This window comes from Photinus pyralis, unplaced genomic scaffold (genome assembly GCF_008802855.1).
Source record: "Photinus pyralis isolate 1611_PpyrPB1 unplaced genomic scaffold, Ppyr1.3 Ppyr1.4_LG10, whole genome shotgun sequence".
NCBI classification, from domain to species: Eukaryota; Metazoa; Arthropoda; class Insecta; order Coleoptera; family Lampyridae; genus Photinus; species Photinus pyralis.
Window position 1 is genome coordinate 13,933,087 of NW_022170250.1, and position 17,023 is coordinate 13,950,109.

A 17,023-nucleotide genomic window follows, 5' to 3' on the forward strand; every position below is an offset into this window, starting at 1 on the left:
CTATTGTTTTTAAGTTACGTAGACCATCGAGTTCGGTATTCAGATGTATCGGATTTTTATATTTGATTTTGTGACAATGGAAACTTTCCCTAAACATTTCTAAACTGTTCTCAAACATTTGAATAACTTAAAAGTACTGCCTTTTTTTGAGGCCGGAAAAAAAATTGTCTGAGATCGAGATCGATCGAGAGTCCATATTTTCAAACAGTTTGAAGATTGGGCTACTAGATCAAAAGTTACCGCCCTTTGAATTTTTTTTCGAAATTTGTTTTTTGTCCATAACTTTTTATTGAGAGGTCTAATCGAAAACGTACGAATTGTTTTGGATTCTACGCACCAAAATTAATAAGAAAAAGTGTTTCCCCGAGAAATTTTGGTGTAGTCGATTTTTGGTAAAAAAGGAAGGTTATACACTGCCTTTTTTTGAGCCCCGAAAAAAAAATTGTCTCAGATCGACCCGGAAAAAAAATTTTCTTATAGAATGTGGCCTGTAGAATCCATAATTTCAAACAGTTCCAAGATTGGGCTACTAGTTCAAAAGTTACAGCCCTTTGAATTTTCTTTCGAAATTGGTTTCTAGTCTATAACTTTTGATTGAGAGGTCTGATCGAAAAAGTACGAATTGTTTTGGATTCTACGCACCAAAATTAATAAGAAAAAGTGTTTTCCCGAGAAATTTTGGTGTAGTCGATTATTGAAGTACAATTACTCTACAAATCCTACATGAAATTGAATTAAAATGTTCTTGTGAAGTTAGTGTCGTACGTGGCGACATCTCATTGGAACTGGTTCAACTATTACAAGAATTAAATTTGCAAACGTATAGGGATCACCAAAGAGATGGCGCAAATGTGCCAATTGCATCATAATGTGTATACAAAAGGCAATTCCAGATACTGGATCATTGAAGTACATTTGCTCTACAAATCCTACATGAAATTGCACATTTTCAACTGCCCTTTAAGGAAAATTGAGTCGGACGTGGCTATTAAGTGAATAAATTAAAATGTTCTTGTGACGTTAGTGCATAGATATGTATTTATATATCTATGCGTTAGTGTCGTACGTGGCGACATCTCATTGGAACTGGTTCAACTATTATAAGAATTAAATTTGGAAAAGTATAGGGATTACCAAAGAGATGGCGCAAATGTACCAAATGCGTTCACAAAAGACAATTCCAGATACTGGATCATTGAAGTACATTTTCTCTACAAATCCTACATGAAATTGCACATTTTCAACTGCCCTTTAAGGAAATGGCCTGTAGATTCCATAATTTCAAACAGTTCCAAGATTGGGCTACTAGATCAAAAGTTACAGCCTTTCGAATTTTCTTTCGAAATTGGTTTTTAGTCCATAACTTTTGATTGAGAAATCTAATCGAAAAAGTACGAATCGTTTTAGATTCTACGCACCAAGATTAATAAGAAAAAGTGTTTTCCCGAGAAATTTTAGTGTAGTCGATTTTTTGTAAAAAAGGAAGGTTATACACTGCCTTTTTTTGAGGCCCGCAAAAAAAATTGTCTCAGATCGACCCGGAAAAAATGTTTCTTATTGAATGTGGCCTGTAGAATCCATAATTTCAAACAGTTACAAGATTGGGCTACTAGTTCAAAAGTTACAGCCCTTTGAATTTTCTTTCGAAATTGGTTTCTAGTCTATAACTTTTGATTGAGAAGTCTGATCGAAAAAGTATGAATTGTTTTGGATTCTACGCACCAAAATTAATAAGAAAAAGTGTTTTCCCGAGAAATTTTAGTGTAGTCGATTATTGAAGTACAATTGCTCTACAAATCCTACATGAAATTGAACATTTTCAACTGCCCTTTAAGGAAAATTGAGTCGGACGTGGCAATTAAGTGCATAAATTAAAATGTTCTTGTCAAGTGAGTGTCGTACGTGGCGACATCTCATTGGAACTGGTTCAACTATTACATGAATTAAATTTGCAAAAGTATAGGGATTACCAAAGAGATGGCGCAAGTGTGCCAAATTGAGTCGGACATGGCTATTAAGCGTTGAGTATTACTTTTCACTCAACGCTAACTACACAGCGCTGTATAAATTTTAGACTCTCATAATCCGTCCCGCCAAATAAGTCGACTGCGTCCTCCAGCGGCTATGTTTTTATGAGAATATTACAAACTACCTGGCGGGGTAAGAAGACGCGCGAAATGGCAAAGCACAGTTATTTTTAGAATAAAGGGCTATTGTATGGGATATGGGTGTCATTCCTAAGCGCAACCTTGTGTGGGTGTTATAGATGTTTTTATCTGGTTACCTTACTGTAAATTAAAATACCGAATATTCACATCTTGTTTTAATTTAAATTTTTTATCGTAACACAACGAAGTTGAGGTAAAGCTTATGTGCTCGTGTTTCCGTCTGTCCGTCCGTCCGTCCATCCGTTCCATCGAGATCTCGGCCCCTGGGCCACCTAGAGACTTCGGGTTTTCGCTAATTGATAGCCGTTATGGTCTATATTTGCCCATTTCGATCAGTTTCGTATTTTCCATATTTTGCGCAGACTGCGCAATACCAACTTTCATATTTATGGAGATATTTCTTTGAAATTTTAACCACAGACGCTTCTAGTTCCGACTCACTTTAGCTGGACACAATTTTATTATGTAGGAGGCTAAGCGGGATGTATCGTTTATCCCAATCATAAAATGCTTAATTACAACAAATCTAAATTAGATAAATGTGTGGTTACAATGTAAATATGCCTGGATAAGTAGGTGCATATTATCACAGATTTATAGTATGTTTAAATCTGTGATATTATATTTGAAGATTTGCTAAAGTATCGTAGATACGTGAAACTAAAGGTTTTCAGAAATTATGCTAAGAAAAAGACGCTTTTGCAATTATTAATTTAATCCGAAAATCTGGAAAATGTATTGGTTAGCGCTGGTTAAAAAAAAAGCAAAGGGAATATTGTGTACAACTTTCAAATTATTTCTTTCATTGTAACGTCCTGACTGTACTAGAATCTACCTCGTCTTGAATGAAGCCCACTTACAAATGTAATTTTATCCCAATGATAGTGAGGAGTGTTCAGTAGGTCATGTTTATGTGTCTCGTGTTTAGACAATAATCACTCTTTGTATTTATGATATGATTCGAACTCGTAAAAAGACGGCTTCGGATGAATCAGTTACGTTCTTAACTTTGAAAGCCCCCTATAAATATTTTTATGGAACTACTTAAACGCGAAACAACTCTTGCATATACGCTGGCTATCTAGTGTAGTATGATCTTTGATTAAGTGAATAAATTAAAATATTCTTGTGAAGTTAGTGTCGTACGTGGCGACATCTCATTGGAACTAGTTCAACTATTACAAGAATTAAATTTGCAAAAGTATAGGGATTACCAAAGAGATGGCGCAAATGTACCAAATGCGTTCACAAAATACAATTCCAGATACTGGATCATTGAAGTACATTTTCTCTACAAATCCTACATTAAATTGCACATTTTCAACTGCCCTTTAAGGAAATGGCCTGTAGATTCCATAATTTCAAACAGTTCCAAGATTGGGCTACTAGATCAAAAGTTACAGCCCTTTGAATTTTCTTTCGAAATTGGTTTCTAGTCTATAACTTTTGATTGAGAAGTCTGATCGAAAAAGTACGAATTGGTTTGAATTCTACGCACCAAAATTAATAAGAAAAAGTGTTCTCCCGAGAAATTTTAGTGTAGTCGATTTTTTGTAAAAAAGGAAGGAACTGCCTTTTTTTGAGGCTCTCGAAAAAAAATTGTCTCAGATCGACCCGGAAAAAATGTTTCTTATTGAATGTGGCCTGTAGAATCCATAATTTCAAACAGTTACAAGATTGGGCTACTAGTTCAAAAGTTACAGCCCTTTGAATTTTCTATGTGGGACTTTTGGGACGCATCTCGCAAAATTTTAAACCAGTAAGTTAGCAGTACTGAGAATTTCAAAAACATTTATTTATTTTTAGCATGAGGTTGCATACAATTAATGGTATAATTTATAAAATGTAAATCTTGCATTAATTTACTTAATCTCTTAAAGTGCCTATCTGTGTAGGGCAAAATTTCTTCAACTGCGTTATTTAAACCAACTGGCCAAAAATGACCAGTTTGCATTTCCTTCATTAGTATATTCAGAACTAGCTGCGCGGAATGGCAGTTATGGCTATTAGTATTCCAATCAGTTACACATTTCAATAAGGCATCCTTTTGGTCGTTTCTTAACTGGTGTATTGTGTCCGTCAAACCGTAGTCCCCCTTTTTTATGATTAGTTGAACTATTTTTAATGTTTGAAATGGTCTGGCTAAATTAAGCGCTAGTGTTAGTGCCTTCAGTAATTCGTCGTTTTGTAAATAGTTGTTTATTTGTTGCTCTTGTAAAATTCGCTTATTCGCGTCGTTTGCTTTTTCACGTAGGCGATCTTCCGTTACATCCTTCCACTTGATGAGGAAAGAGTCTGCTCCTCCCGTTATAAAACCGGTCTCATTCTGATTTATTGCTAAAGTCCACACACGCGCTTCATGTTGATCAAAGGTATTTACACACTCCGCCGTTTTGATGTTAAAAAGTTTAATTAATCCATCTGCCCCTCCGCTTAAAATTTGCATTCCATTTGATATAAATTCTGCCCTGTGGACACTCGCATCGTGACCTTCAAATGTTTTTAAACAGTTCAATGTTGTAATAGACCATAACTTAATCGCGCCATCTGTAGACGATGTTAGTACTATTTGATCGACTGGTGAGAATCGCACGCACCAAATTCCACGTTTGTGTCCATGTAACACGCCTATCAACTCCAGGGAGTCTGTCCACAGCTTTGCGGTTTTATCCTGAGAACCGGTGGCAATTATCTTGTCGTTTGGAGACACTTCCACCGAGTTAATCCCTTTTTGATGAGCAACCTCTGTACACTTGCATAGCAAGTTCGAATTTTTTTCAAACTTTGAAGGCAGCTCCCAGACTTTTAAGCAGGTGTCTTGACTAGCGGATATTGCAAAAGTAGCGGTTAAATTCGAGAATGCTATTGAATCGACAGACCCGGTGTGTGCCATGCCAATTCCGACACATTCGCAGATTCCTTTTTCAAACAAGCGCCACAGTCGGATCGTGTTGTCCTTCGCAGACGAGAGTAGCAAGTTGCAATTTACTTTAGATGCACTTAGTGCTAGTACCAGGTCAGTATGGCCCTTCAAAAGATTGCAGTTCATTGTTGCACTTTCGTATAGCTTAATGTCTTCAGAGTTCGTAGCTACGGCAATGTGAGAATCATTTTTGCCCACAAAAACCACATCTAAGATTTCATCGGAAAAGCCCACAAACTGTTTAACGACGTTGAAAGTGGTTAATTCGTGCAAAACTATGGTTTGATCTGCCGCCACTACGGCGAACATATCTCTCTCTTTGTCAAACAATAATTTTTGAATAGCCAAGCGACCGTCCTCTTTCGCTTTCGACACCAACGAATTTGTTTGTACAAAAATTTCCGCGGATTTACCCATGTCCCAAATTCGTACCAGTCCATTACTGCCAACTGTGGCAACATGCATCCCCTCACTGTCAACGCCCCCTTTCGCCGTTATTCTCAATACGTTTGGTAAGAAAACTATATCTTCCAATGTCTCGTATGTCGGTACAACGCGTACCGCAGTCGCCACTCCAACAGTCCATAACATTATCACTCTATCTCGCCCGCAACTGACAAAATGCTGGGTATCCTCGTGAAACGTAATTGCAGTCACTTTACTAAAGTGGCCGTTGTACGTTACCATCGATGTCCCCGTCTTTAAACACCATGTTGCGATTTTGCCATCGTCACCGGAAGCAAACACCAATTCTCGACCCGAATGAAATTCTACAACATTGACAATTCCAAATAATCCCTTCAAACCGAGAACGCACATTTGATTTTCCATGTTCCAAATTCTCACATTTCCATCCGACCCTCCGCTAGCCAACAGACTTCCGTTTAATACCAGTCGAACGATCGGCCCCTTATGAATACTCTTCCAGGTTTTCACAAGTGCACCGTCGTGTTTCCAAAGTTTTATAGATCCGCTCTTGTGAGAAGTCACGACCTGATCCCTATCGGCCGTGAACGTTTGCACGAGATCCGAGGCTTCAGAATACTTCTCTCCTACCTCGAGTACAACTACACCCTTGTCGATGTCGAGAAGTGAGACGGACGATTTATTTTGGCAGAAGAGGAGGTTGTGGTGCCATTCCAAGTTTCCGCCCGTGTAAAATGCGCCATGTTTGGATTCGACATCGAACCTAGAAACAAAGGTTTAAATTTAAGCATGTTTTCACAGCAAAAAAACCTTGAGTCACTTAGACCATCCCACTTTTTTATTTTAAAGTGGGCTGAGTTTGGGCTTAGAGCTCCTTCCTACTCCACCCACACCACATGCTTTACCAGAGAATCGACGCCAAGACCTTGGCGAATCAAATCGGCCCATCCAACTGGGCGCAAGTCAGTTAAAACCAGTACAAAAAGCGTTTTTAATTAAAGGCCCAGCCGACTATGTATAAGAGAGTTTGTATCAGAACTAAGAATGGGTTTTATATTGGATGTTTTTAAAACGTATACTTACAATAGGGATGGGCGATAAACTGTTTCACTCTATTGATAAGTAATCGGTACTTTACTATCGATATATTTTACTTATCGATATGCGATAATTATCGAAATATCGACGTAGGTTATCGATTACACCGATAACTAATCGAAAGACGTGATAAAACTGTCGCTATATCGATAAGTATCGGTATAATCGATAGTATCATCGTTATGGCAATTAGTATTTTATAATATAGTATCAGATATATATAATATTTTACCAATGACATAATTTTTTTGAAAGCGTGTCTAAAAACTGCAATGAGTTTTAACTTTTTATATTTTCGGCGAAAGAGCCCGACAAAACAAGAGGGCTCTTATTAACAAAATATGAAAAAATAACCGAGATGCAGTTCTTGCAACTTTAATGGAGTTATATTACTATGTGCAATCTATCGCAGGGATCTTTAGCTTTCTAAAATGCAATTAACGCTGTAATTAAACGGTAAATGCCGCCTCAATTGAAGAGAAATATAGCGGACGTATCCGATAGTTTCTCAGAGAAAGGGAGCAAAGTTAGGTTTTCTGAAATCTCGTCGAGCAATAAAGTAGTAAATTTACAAGAGAGTTAAACCCGAACATCGGATTTTATTAATAAAATAGTAGCGCTCGTTGAATCTGCAAACAAATAACATCAATTTATCGTACCATAGTTATCAATCGATAGTTATCGACATATCGATAGTTATCGACATATCGATATATCAATAGTTATCGATATATCGATAGTTATCGACATATCGATACTTATCGATAAGTATCGATATATTGATAGTTATCGATCTATCGATCTATCGATTTTTTTAGCTCTACCTATTGTTATTCGATATATCGATAACTATCGATACCTATCGATATATCGAAAAAAATTCCCATGCCTAGTCTCGAGTATAAGATTTAAAATTGAAACCACCACACACTCAATTTAAATTGTTTATTTTGTTTATTACATGGAAATGTATAAAGTATGTACTTATGTATTATAAAGATAACCTAATTACCTAATCAGCTACCTAATTATAATTACATATTATTGATTCACTCTTACCTAATTACCTAATCACCTACCTAATTATAATTACATATTATAGATTCACTCTGGGTTTGCTTCCGAATCCTGTATTTGCGACAATTCCGAATCCGGTTTTTGCGAATCCTGTATTTGCGACAATTCCGAATCCTTTGTTTGCGAATCCTGTATTTGCGACAATTCCGAATCCGGTATTTGCGACAACAAATTGTCTACATCATCATCATCGTTGGATGAAAATGATAACGGATTAGATGATGACTTTTTTGACGGCGAAAGTGATGTCATTGTGGATGGGGTTGAGGCACTGAACGATGAACACTCAGCTTCCAGTTTTCGTCTTTTTCTCCGTTCGATAGCTTCCATTTTTTTCGCCTGAATTTTTCCTGCCATTTGCATTTGTCCAGCTCTTTCGCCCCTTATCCGTTTGCTGTTTTCCACCGTATGTCCACATATTTCGCAATATCTGTTTATCGCGCAGATATAAGCAGTACACACCGAACACCGCAATACCGACGCTGACTTTACTTCGTGCGATAATATAAATGGGAATTTATCACATTTGCTACAGCGATCTGTAAAGAGTAATAATAGATATTACATAGTAACATGTTATTATATTATGCATACCCAATGGACGATCAAACTCCAGTTGTCTCCTTGCCCCACAATAACTGCAAAAACGGTCCATCGTTTTTTATAATATTTTTCACTTTAATTACAACAGAGATCTAACGCCAGGCACGGGGACCACTGGACTGTTGCCGAATGCCGATATGTCGAAGTAAAGTAAAAGCTTAAAAAATTGTTCGGGGGTGAAGTGTGACAGTTTATAACGTCAACGTCAACGGCAGTCTCAAGTGCGCCCGACCGCCTGCCTATAAACATTACTGCCATCTCAAGGGTACGTATTCGTTCTAAAAATAGAACTGGTAGACGGTCTCCGTTCTGAGGTTCGCAGTACGGTTAGTACTGAGTACGGTACGGGTTGTTAATTACATTTGGTTTGAATCGAGCGCAATGCCGCGACGACGTTCAGATATTGGTCGCCGTACACGACAAATAAATTACGTCCGTCACGCACGGTCCCGAAGAACAGAGGAGGAACATGCAGCAGAAAATGAACAAGTTAGAAATCACAATTCACGCGTCCGTGAAAACATTACACAAGAACAACGCCAAATGCGAAGTGAAGAACGACGTGTTGCGTATCGACGAGTAAGATCAGCAACACGTGCCACTAATCGAATAACATTTCTACGGCTTGCATTCGACTATGATCCAACAATTGATTATAACTCGCATCGCAACATTGATATTGGTAATATGGATAAAGTGTGTGCCCATTGTCAAGCATTGAAATACGAAACGGAAGCGCCCGGGTTGTGTTGCGTTAATGGACAAGTAAAATTAACACCCTTACAACAAGCACCGGAACCGTTACTAACATTAGTATCTGGAACTACTTCTCAATCAAAACATTTTCTCACTAATATTCGGAAGTACAACAGTTGCTTCCAAATGACGTCATTTGGTGCAGATAAAATAATTACTGATCACTTCATGCCAACATTCAAAGTGCAAGGTCAAATATATCACACTGTAGGTTCATTATTGCCGATATCTGATGAACAACACAAATTTCTACAGATATATTTTCTTGGCAGTTCGGATGATGAGGTCAACACTAGATGTGCCATTACTTCTGGGATACGCCGTCAAATTGTAGAGTCATTACAAATCTTACTCGATCAGCACAATCAATTGGTAAAATTATTTAAAACTGCAATAGACCGAATGCCGTCCGACAATCACAAAATAGTTATAAGAGCTGACAAAACACCTGGAGGTGAACATTCAAGACGATTTAATGCACCAACAATAAATGAGATAGCAATTGTCATTGGTGGTGATCAATTTGAAGCTAGGGATATTGTTTTGCATCGGCGAAATGATACATTGCAACGTGTCTCTGAAACACATCGTTCCTATGACGCACTTCAATATCCAATACTGTTTTGGCAGGGAGATGATGGATATCATTTTCATTTGAAAATGATAAATCCAACAACCGGTAAGTAATGTGTTTTGTAAGTAATTTAAAGATAATCTAACTATATGACACTATTACAGGTACGGAAACAACCAAAAAAATTAGTTGCATGAATTATTATGCGTACAGATTAATGATTCGAGAGAATGGAGACAATCATATTCTGAAGTGTCGGCAATTGTTCCATCAATATGTAGTGGACATGTACGCAAAAATAGAGACAGAGCGGCTGTTATTCATTCGACTCAACCAACGACAATTAAGATCGGAGGAATACATTCATCTACGTGATGCAATTAATACGGATGGAAATGCAAATAACGTTGGTCGCATCACAATTCTACCATCGACCTATACAGGCAGTCCACGTCACATGCATGAATATGCACAAGATGCAATGTCATACGTTCGGCATTATGGTCGTCCGGATTTATTCATCACATTTACCTGCAATCCGACCTGGAATGAAATTAAACAATGTTTGTTGCCCGGACAATCGCACACTGATCGTCATGACATCACGGCACGAGTATTTAAGCAAAAACTAAAATCATTAATGGGTTTAATTGTCAAGTACAACGTGTTTGGTTCAGTTCGATGCTGGATGTATTCAATTGAATGGCAGAAGAGAGGATTGCCACATGCGCATATTCTCATTTGGTGTATGGATAAAATTCAACCAAACGAAGTTGATGGTATTATTTGTGCTGAAATACCGGATTCTGCAATTGATTCTGAACTATTCCAAATAATTACAAAGAATATGATACATGGCCCATGTGGTGCTCTTAATTTACATTCACCATGTATGATTGATGGCAAGTGCTCTAAACGATATCCAAAACAATTCATTCCAGAAACAATAACAGGTAACGATGGATATCCACTATATCGCCGTCGTTCAACACATGACAATGGTAAATCAATAATGGTGAAAGTACGCAACAATGACGTTGAGATTGATAATCGTTGGATAGTGCCATATTCGCCATTATTATCCAAAATCTATAAAGCACATATAAATGTAGAATATTGTAATTCTGTGAAGTCCATCAAATATATTTGTAAATATGTCAACAAAGGCAGTGACATGGCCATTTTCGGAGTGGCACCTGAAAATAATCTAGATGAAATCCGACAATATCAGCTTGGCAGATATATCAGCAGCAACGAAGCAATATGGCGCATATTTGCATTTCCAATTCACGAAAGATATCCAACTGTGGTACATTTGGCTGTTCATTTAGAAAATGGACAACGAGTATATTTTACCACAGAAAATGTTTTCGAGCGAGCAGCACAACCACCAGCAACAACATTGACTGCTTTTTTTGCATTGTGCCAAACTGATGACTTTGCTGGAACGTTATTGTACTCAGAAGTTCCACGTTATTTCACGTGGAATGCTACCAGAAAAACATTTGAACGTCGGAAACAAGGTAAACCAGTAACTGGCCACCCACAGTTATTTTCAAGTGATGCCTTGGGTCGATTATACACTGTACATCCAAACATGGCTGAATGCTATTATTTACGTTTGCTGCTGATTACTGTGCGTGGCCCCACATCATTTCACAGTTTAAGAACTGTAAATGGCGTATTGTGCGAATCATATCGTGACGCCTGTCAACACTTACATTTACTTGAAAACGATGAACATTGGGACAATTCCCTTCACGAAGCATCACTTACAGCTTCTTCATATCAAATGCGTACATTATTCGCAATTATAATATCAACATGCTTTCCATCAAGACCTGTACAACTGTGGGAACAACATAAAGACGCCATGACAGATGACATTTTACATCAAGCACGTAATGCAAGTGAACACACAGAATTACAATACACTGCGGAGATGTATAATCAATCATTAATTTACATTGAAGACATGTGTTTGATGATGGCGAATAAACTCCTTAATCAATTGGGACTGCCATCACCAAATCGAACCATTACAGAAGTTTGCAATCGTGAAATACAACGTGAAACACAGTACGATACCAATGCATTACATACATTTGTTCAAGACAACATAACAAACATGAATCAGCAGCAAACGCACGTCTACAACACTATTATGCAAGCCATCAATGAGAACAACGGTGAATTGTATTTCCTAGATGCTCCCGGAGGTACTGGAAAAACATATTTAATTGCGTTGATTTTGGCCACAGTACGATCAAACGGCAATATCGCGTTGGCAATAGCGTCTTCTGGAATTGCAGCCACTTTGTTAGATGGTGGAAGAACGGCACATTCTGCATTAAAATTGCCATTAAACATGCAACTAACAGAAACACCAACATGTAATATTTCGAAAACATCCGCAATGGCAAAGGTTCTTCAACAATGCAAGATTATTATATGGGATGAATGCACAATGGCACACAAAAAGTCTTTAGAGGCACTGGATCGAACCTTGCGAGATTTGCGCACCAACCAACAGCCATTTGGAAATGCGATTATATTATTAGCAGGTGATTTTAGACAAACTTTACCAGTCATCGCACGATCAACTCCAGCAGATCAATTAAACGCATGTTTAAAATCATCTCATTTGTGGCGATTGTTTCACAAACTATCGCTTACTGTAAATATGCGCGTACAGTTACAAAATGATGCATCAGCCAATTCATTTGCAAGCCAATTATTGGACGTTGGAAATGGAAAATGTGCTACGGACAATACAACAGGATTAATAACATTGCCTGCAGATTTTTGTGTTACTACTGAATCACAAGAGGAGTTAATTGCAAGTGTGTATCCCAACATTGTAGATAATTATACAAATCATCAATGGTTAAGCGATCGCGCTATATTGGCAGCTAAAAACAAAGACGTAAGTGATATTAATATTGAGATTCAAAACAAGCTTAGTGGCCAAACCAACATCTACAAATCTATTGATTGCGTTATGGATCCAGATGAAGCTGTAAATTATCCAATAGAATTTTTAAATTCACTTGATTTACCTGGAACTCCTCCTCATATTCTGCAATTAAAAATTGGTGTGCCAATCATTCTGTTACGCAATTTACATCAACCAAGGCTTTGTAATGGAACAAGACTGGCTGTAAAACAATTGCTGAACAACATCATTGAAGCAACTATATTATCTGGCAAATACAAAGGCGAAAACGTATTGATTCCACGTATACCAATTATTCCATCAGATATGCCTTTCGAATTTAAGCGAATACAATTTCCCGTCCGACTGGCATTTGCTATGACCATCAATAAATCTCAAGGGCAATCGCTTCAAGTATGTGGATTACATCTTGAACCACCATGTTTCTCACATGGACAATTATACGTTGGATGCTCACGTGTTGGTAAACCGTCTTCATTATTCATCTTCACACATGCCAAAACAACAAAAAATATTGTTTATGAAAGAGCGTTGCAATAAAGCAAACAATGGAATACAACTATTGTGTATTAATGTTAATTGTATGCCGTTCTCAATTTCGTTGCAATAAAGCAAAAAGAATAATAGTCTAATGTGTATTATTTCATGTTTTTGACATGTCGATGTTGGTGTTTTTAAGCCCACATCTTATGTCAATATGAACCCCACCGCCATCAACCTTCAGAACGACAGAGGAAGTGATACACTTTTCAATGAGGCCGTGTAATGTGTCAAACAAAAGATTTCCCTATTTTCCCTTGGACCCTTGCTACGCCACGTGGGGCGTAGCCCACGGGCTCACTAGTTCTTGATAATCCTCACAGATGAGCCGGATAAAACCCAGTTAAGAATTTGTAGCTTCACCACATACAGACAAGTGTCTTACAATGCCACAGGAAGAAAATGAACTCGGGGAAAAATCAAGAGAACTAGGGATTCCCCTTATCTATTAGGTAATACAAATAATGAAACCGAAAGTTTCCTAAATTCAAATTGTAGGACAAAGAAAGAAGACCTAGATAAGCTGAGAGAAAGAATAGAAAGATTTTTTAAATGTGAACAGTTCGATTTTATCAGTAGGGCATTTACGATAATTGGATCGAGACAAATGTCTCGGTAAAATTCGGTAAACAGCTACGGTGAGCGTGGTTATGGTTGATTTATCGAACGACACGGTAAATAGAGAGCGTCAGATTTGTTTTGTAGGTTAGGTTAAAGGGACTGTTTCATAAATTTGCATGCTTTCTTGGTTTGTTTTTCTTTACTTTGTAATGGAAGTTGCAAAAAGTAATAGAAAACGGAAGTTAATTTTGGCGGCAATAGCCCAGTTGATGGAGAGTGATAGTGAGGATGAAGATGAAATGATTACAATTTTATCAAAGTCAGTACATCTACAAAAAAGACCTCGAATTGCCGTAAAAGATTATATTGAAAATGTGGCATCTTTGTATGATGATAGTGGTATGTTATTACCAATGTGTACAGTTGTATATGAAAATATATTGCTTTCAGTTTTTAAAAGTCATTATAGACTTTCACATTCTACCTTCAATTACATTCTGGGTGGAATTGGTAAATTTTTAATAGAAAAAAAGAGACAATGGGGTAGGACCGACTGCAAAACCTCCACAAACACAACTACTCATAGCCTTGAGTATGTTGTGTAACCAGCAAGTTTATCGACTCATTTCCGAGAAATTTAATGTAAGCACATCAACAGCGTGGTTGTATGTGCAAAAAGTATGCACAATTTTAACGGATCAATCGTCTAATTATATTGTGTGGCCCACTCGACAGAAAGCACATCAAGTAATGCTGCAATTTTCCAAACGTGCGGGGTTTCCTGGCGTGTTAGGGGCAGTTGATGGTACACATATACCAATTACGGCTCTTTCTCAAGATCAAGGAAGTTATTGTAATAGACATCACTACCATTCTATAATCTTGCAAGGTGTGTGTGATGCCAATTATATGTCCACAGATGTTTTTGCAGGTAATATCCATGCTTTTGTTCATATTAACGGTACATAATTTATAGGCTATCCTGGAAGCGTCCATGATGCGCGTGTATGGCACAATTCACCATTAGGGAAAAGAATTCGTGAAACACCCTTTGAACTCTTTCCAGATACGAATACCCACATTTTGGAGGATTCGGCGTACAAATGTACTAACTACTTGTTAACACCATATAAAGATAACGGTCACTTAACACGAAAGCAGAGAAATTTTAATTACAAACTTTCCTCCACTAGAGTGTTTATTGAGTAATGTTACGGCTTACTTAAAGGTCGATTCCGAATATTAAAACACGTAAATGTATAACCGAACTGCACGGTAAAAAAAGTTTATGTAATATTCCACAACTTTACGTTGGCTATTTATAACCAACGTAAAGTTCTGTGAAAATACCTAACGATTTGTAAATAAATTTTACTGTAACATCTACCGTAATTTACCATTAATATTCACAGATGAATTCATGATAGATTTAGGTAAGTTCCAATTTTTATTCTTGCATAACACGAGGAACTTGTAAATTAACCCATTTCATAAAGTGATTCTCCATTCTTCAACTGCAAAAAAGCAAGACTTTATACTGTATTTTACCATAATATGGGAAATTTACTATTTAATTTTCCAGAGCATGTTACAAGGCAATCCATACTTTTTTTAGGTTTCCTGTTCCTATTAGTTGTGTTTTATTACAGTATCTTCCTAGTATGTTACGTATAGTTTATGGAATATCACATACTAAGTTGATGAAAAAAGTGTAACATATAACGGAATTTCAGCAAGTCCATATTTTAATATGTTATATTTCAGTAATCATTAGTGCGCATAGGCTCGCCTTATAATGTAATTTTCCATTTCAGAAATGTGAAAATTACATTTGTCCGTCCGCTCGTCTGTACTTGTCAAGACGAATTCTACCTTTAGTTTCCCTTTTTACATGGTACCTACCTATTTTTGTTTATTTTTCATATATATTTTGACATCCACCTACGGAGTTTATTAAAACAGATAGGCAAAATATTTTGTACAAAAGTTGTGTGTTTTTTTCTATATTTTCTTTTGAACACATCAATAACAACAAATGACCATCGCCAAGCTTAATTAACTTTATTTTGTTTACTTAATGGAACACCTTGTATATTTTTACTCAGGCTGAAAACCCGTTTCATCCTGATTCCAAAAATATGTTTGCCAGTATTTTATTCAGCCGTTTTTTAAATAATTTAAGTTTATTATTCAAAAATAGAACTTAATAATCAACATTGTTATGGATTATTACTATTATTTTTATAAATTTACGAATTATTAATTTTTACATTCTATAACAATTTTTAACAATATATTATCTCAGTATATAACAAATTTTTCCCATTCCAATGCATGACAGTGTTTCAAAAACTCTTGCTGCATTTTTTGAATAATAAACTTCAAATATTTAAAAAAAAAAGGCCGAATGAAATACCGGCAAACTATACATTTTTGGAATCAGGATGAAAAGGGATTTCACCCTGAGTAAAAATATAGTGTTCCATTTAAGGGAATTTGTTCTTTTTTTTAACATTACGATGCTCATTTGTTTTTTGTTGATATGTTGAAAATATATTACAGAAAAAAACACGCAACTTTTGTATAAACAATTTTTGCCTATCTCTTTTAATAAACTCTGTAGGTGGGTGTCAAAATAAAAATGAAAACCCTGTACACGTTTAACAACTCCCAAAATACTTTGGATATGTCTTCAAGATCATGTTAGGTAACATTGGAATCCTCGTTAGAAACCTTGCACGCCAAAAAATAAAATAAAAGCAAAAAGTTAAGAATAGTGAATAGTGTATATTTTTCTTATTAGTAACAGAAACATAAAAAACCTCTCTAATAAAATCCTTAAAACTAAAAAGAAGACATTTCTATTAATATTAACCTTCTTTAATACTGTTCATAAAATTGAACACTTTTTTTCGCGTTGCACACACTTTTTTAGATTTTGACCCAGCGTCGGGATGTATTTTCAGAATCATCCTCTGCAACAACTCCATGGTAGCGCATAGATTGCGAGGATACTTCAAATTTAAAATGAAAAATAAGGAGAATGACACTTTAAGAGCTTCTATGAATGTGGTATACCCATCGTGATGCACCAACTCTCTCTCTAGGTACACGAAGTAAAGCATGTTTTCTTCTTCTGAAAAGAAGACTGCTTACAGAAACTAGTCGGTAATGTGATGAAATGTGATAACCAATGAAAATATAACTAATTTGCAATTTTCACAATGCGTGGAATTCCCACATTACAATTAGCTAGTTAAGGATTACAGATAGAAAGAAATATTTTAGCATTTATTATGGCCATGCAAACAACTTTCCATTTCAGAATGCTAATTATGTTT

The 17,023-nt window shown here is 36.5% G+C and overlaps 4 protein-coding genes across 4 annotated transcripts; 2 read left to right on the top strand and 2 right to left on the bottom strand.

Moving 5' to 3' along the window:
* Positions 1-3,942: 3,942 nt before the first annotated feature.
* On the bottom strand, positions 3,943-6,294 carry LOC116161762 (transducin beta-like protein 3; the record flags this gene model as incomplete). The annotated part of the gene is made up of 1 exon (XM_031475225.1): positions 3,943-6,294. A coding segment is annotated over one exon (2,334 nt), but the record flags the coding sequence as incomplete, so codon positions are not given.
* Positions 6,295-7,546: 1,252 nt separating this feature from the next.
* LOC116162517 lies at positions 7,547-8,434 on the bottom strand. Its single transcript, XM_031476150.1, has 2 exons — positions 8,287-8,434; positions 7,547-8,231 (listed from the first exon to the last, which is right to left on the bottom strand). The coding sequence occupies exons 1-2, from the start codon at positions 8,345-8,347 to the stop codon at positions 7,720-7,722; spliced, it is 573 nt and encodes a 190-aa protein (XP_031332010.1). The 5' UTR covers positions 8,348-8,434; the 3' UTR covers positions 7,547-7,719.
* Positions 8,416-13,121, top strand: LOC116162372. Its single transcript, XM_031475986.1, has 2 exons — positions 8,416-9,730; positions 9,790-13,121. Exons 1-2 carry the CDS (start codon positions 8,677-8,679, stop codon positions 13,119-13,121), a joined length of 4,386 nt encoding a protein of 1,461 aa, XP_031331846.1. The 5' UTR covers positions 8,416-8,676.
* A 1,311-nt stretch (positions 13,122-14,432) lies between these two features.
* LOC116162373 (putative nuclease HARBI1) lies at positions 14,433-14,891 on the top strand. Its single transcript, XM_031475987.1, has 2 exons — positions 14,433-14,613; positions 14,659-14,891. Exons 1-2 carry the CDS (start codon positions 14,433-14,435, stop codon positions 14,889-14,891), a joined length of 414 nt encoding a protein of 137 aa, XP_031331847.1.
* Positions 14,892-17,023: the final 2,132 nt, after the last annotated feature.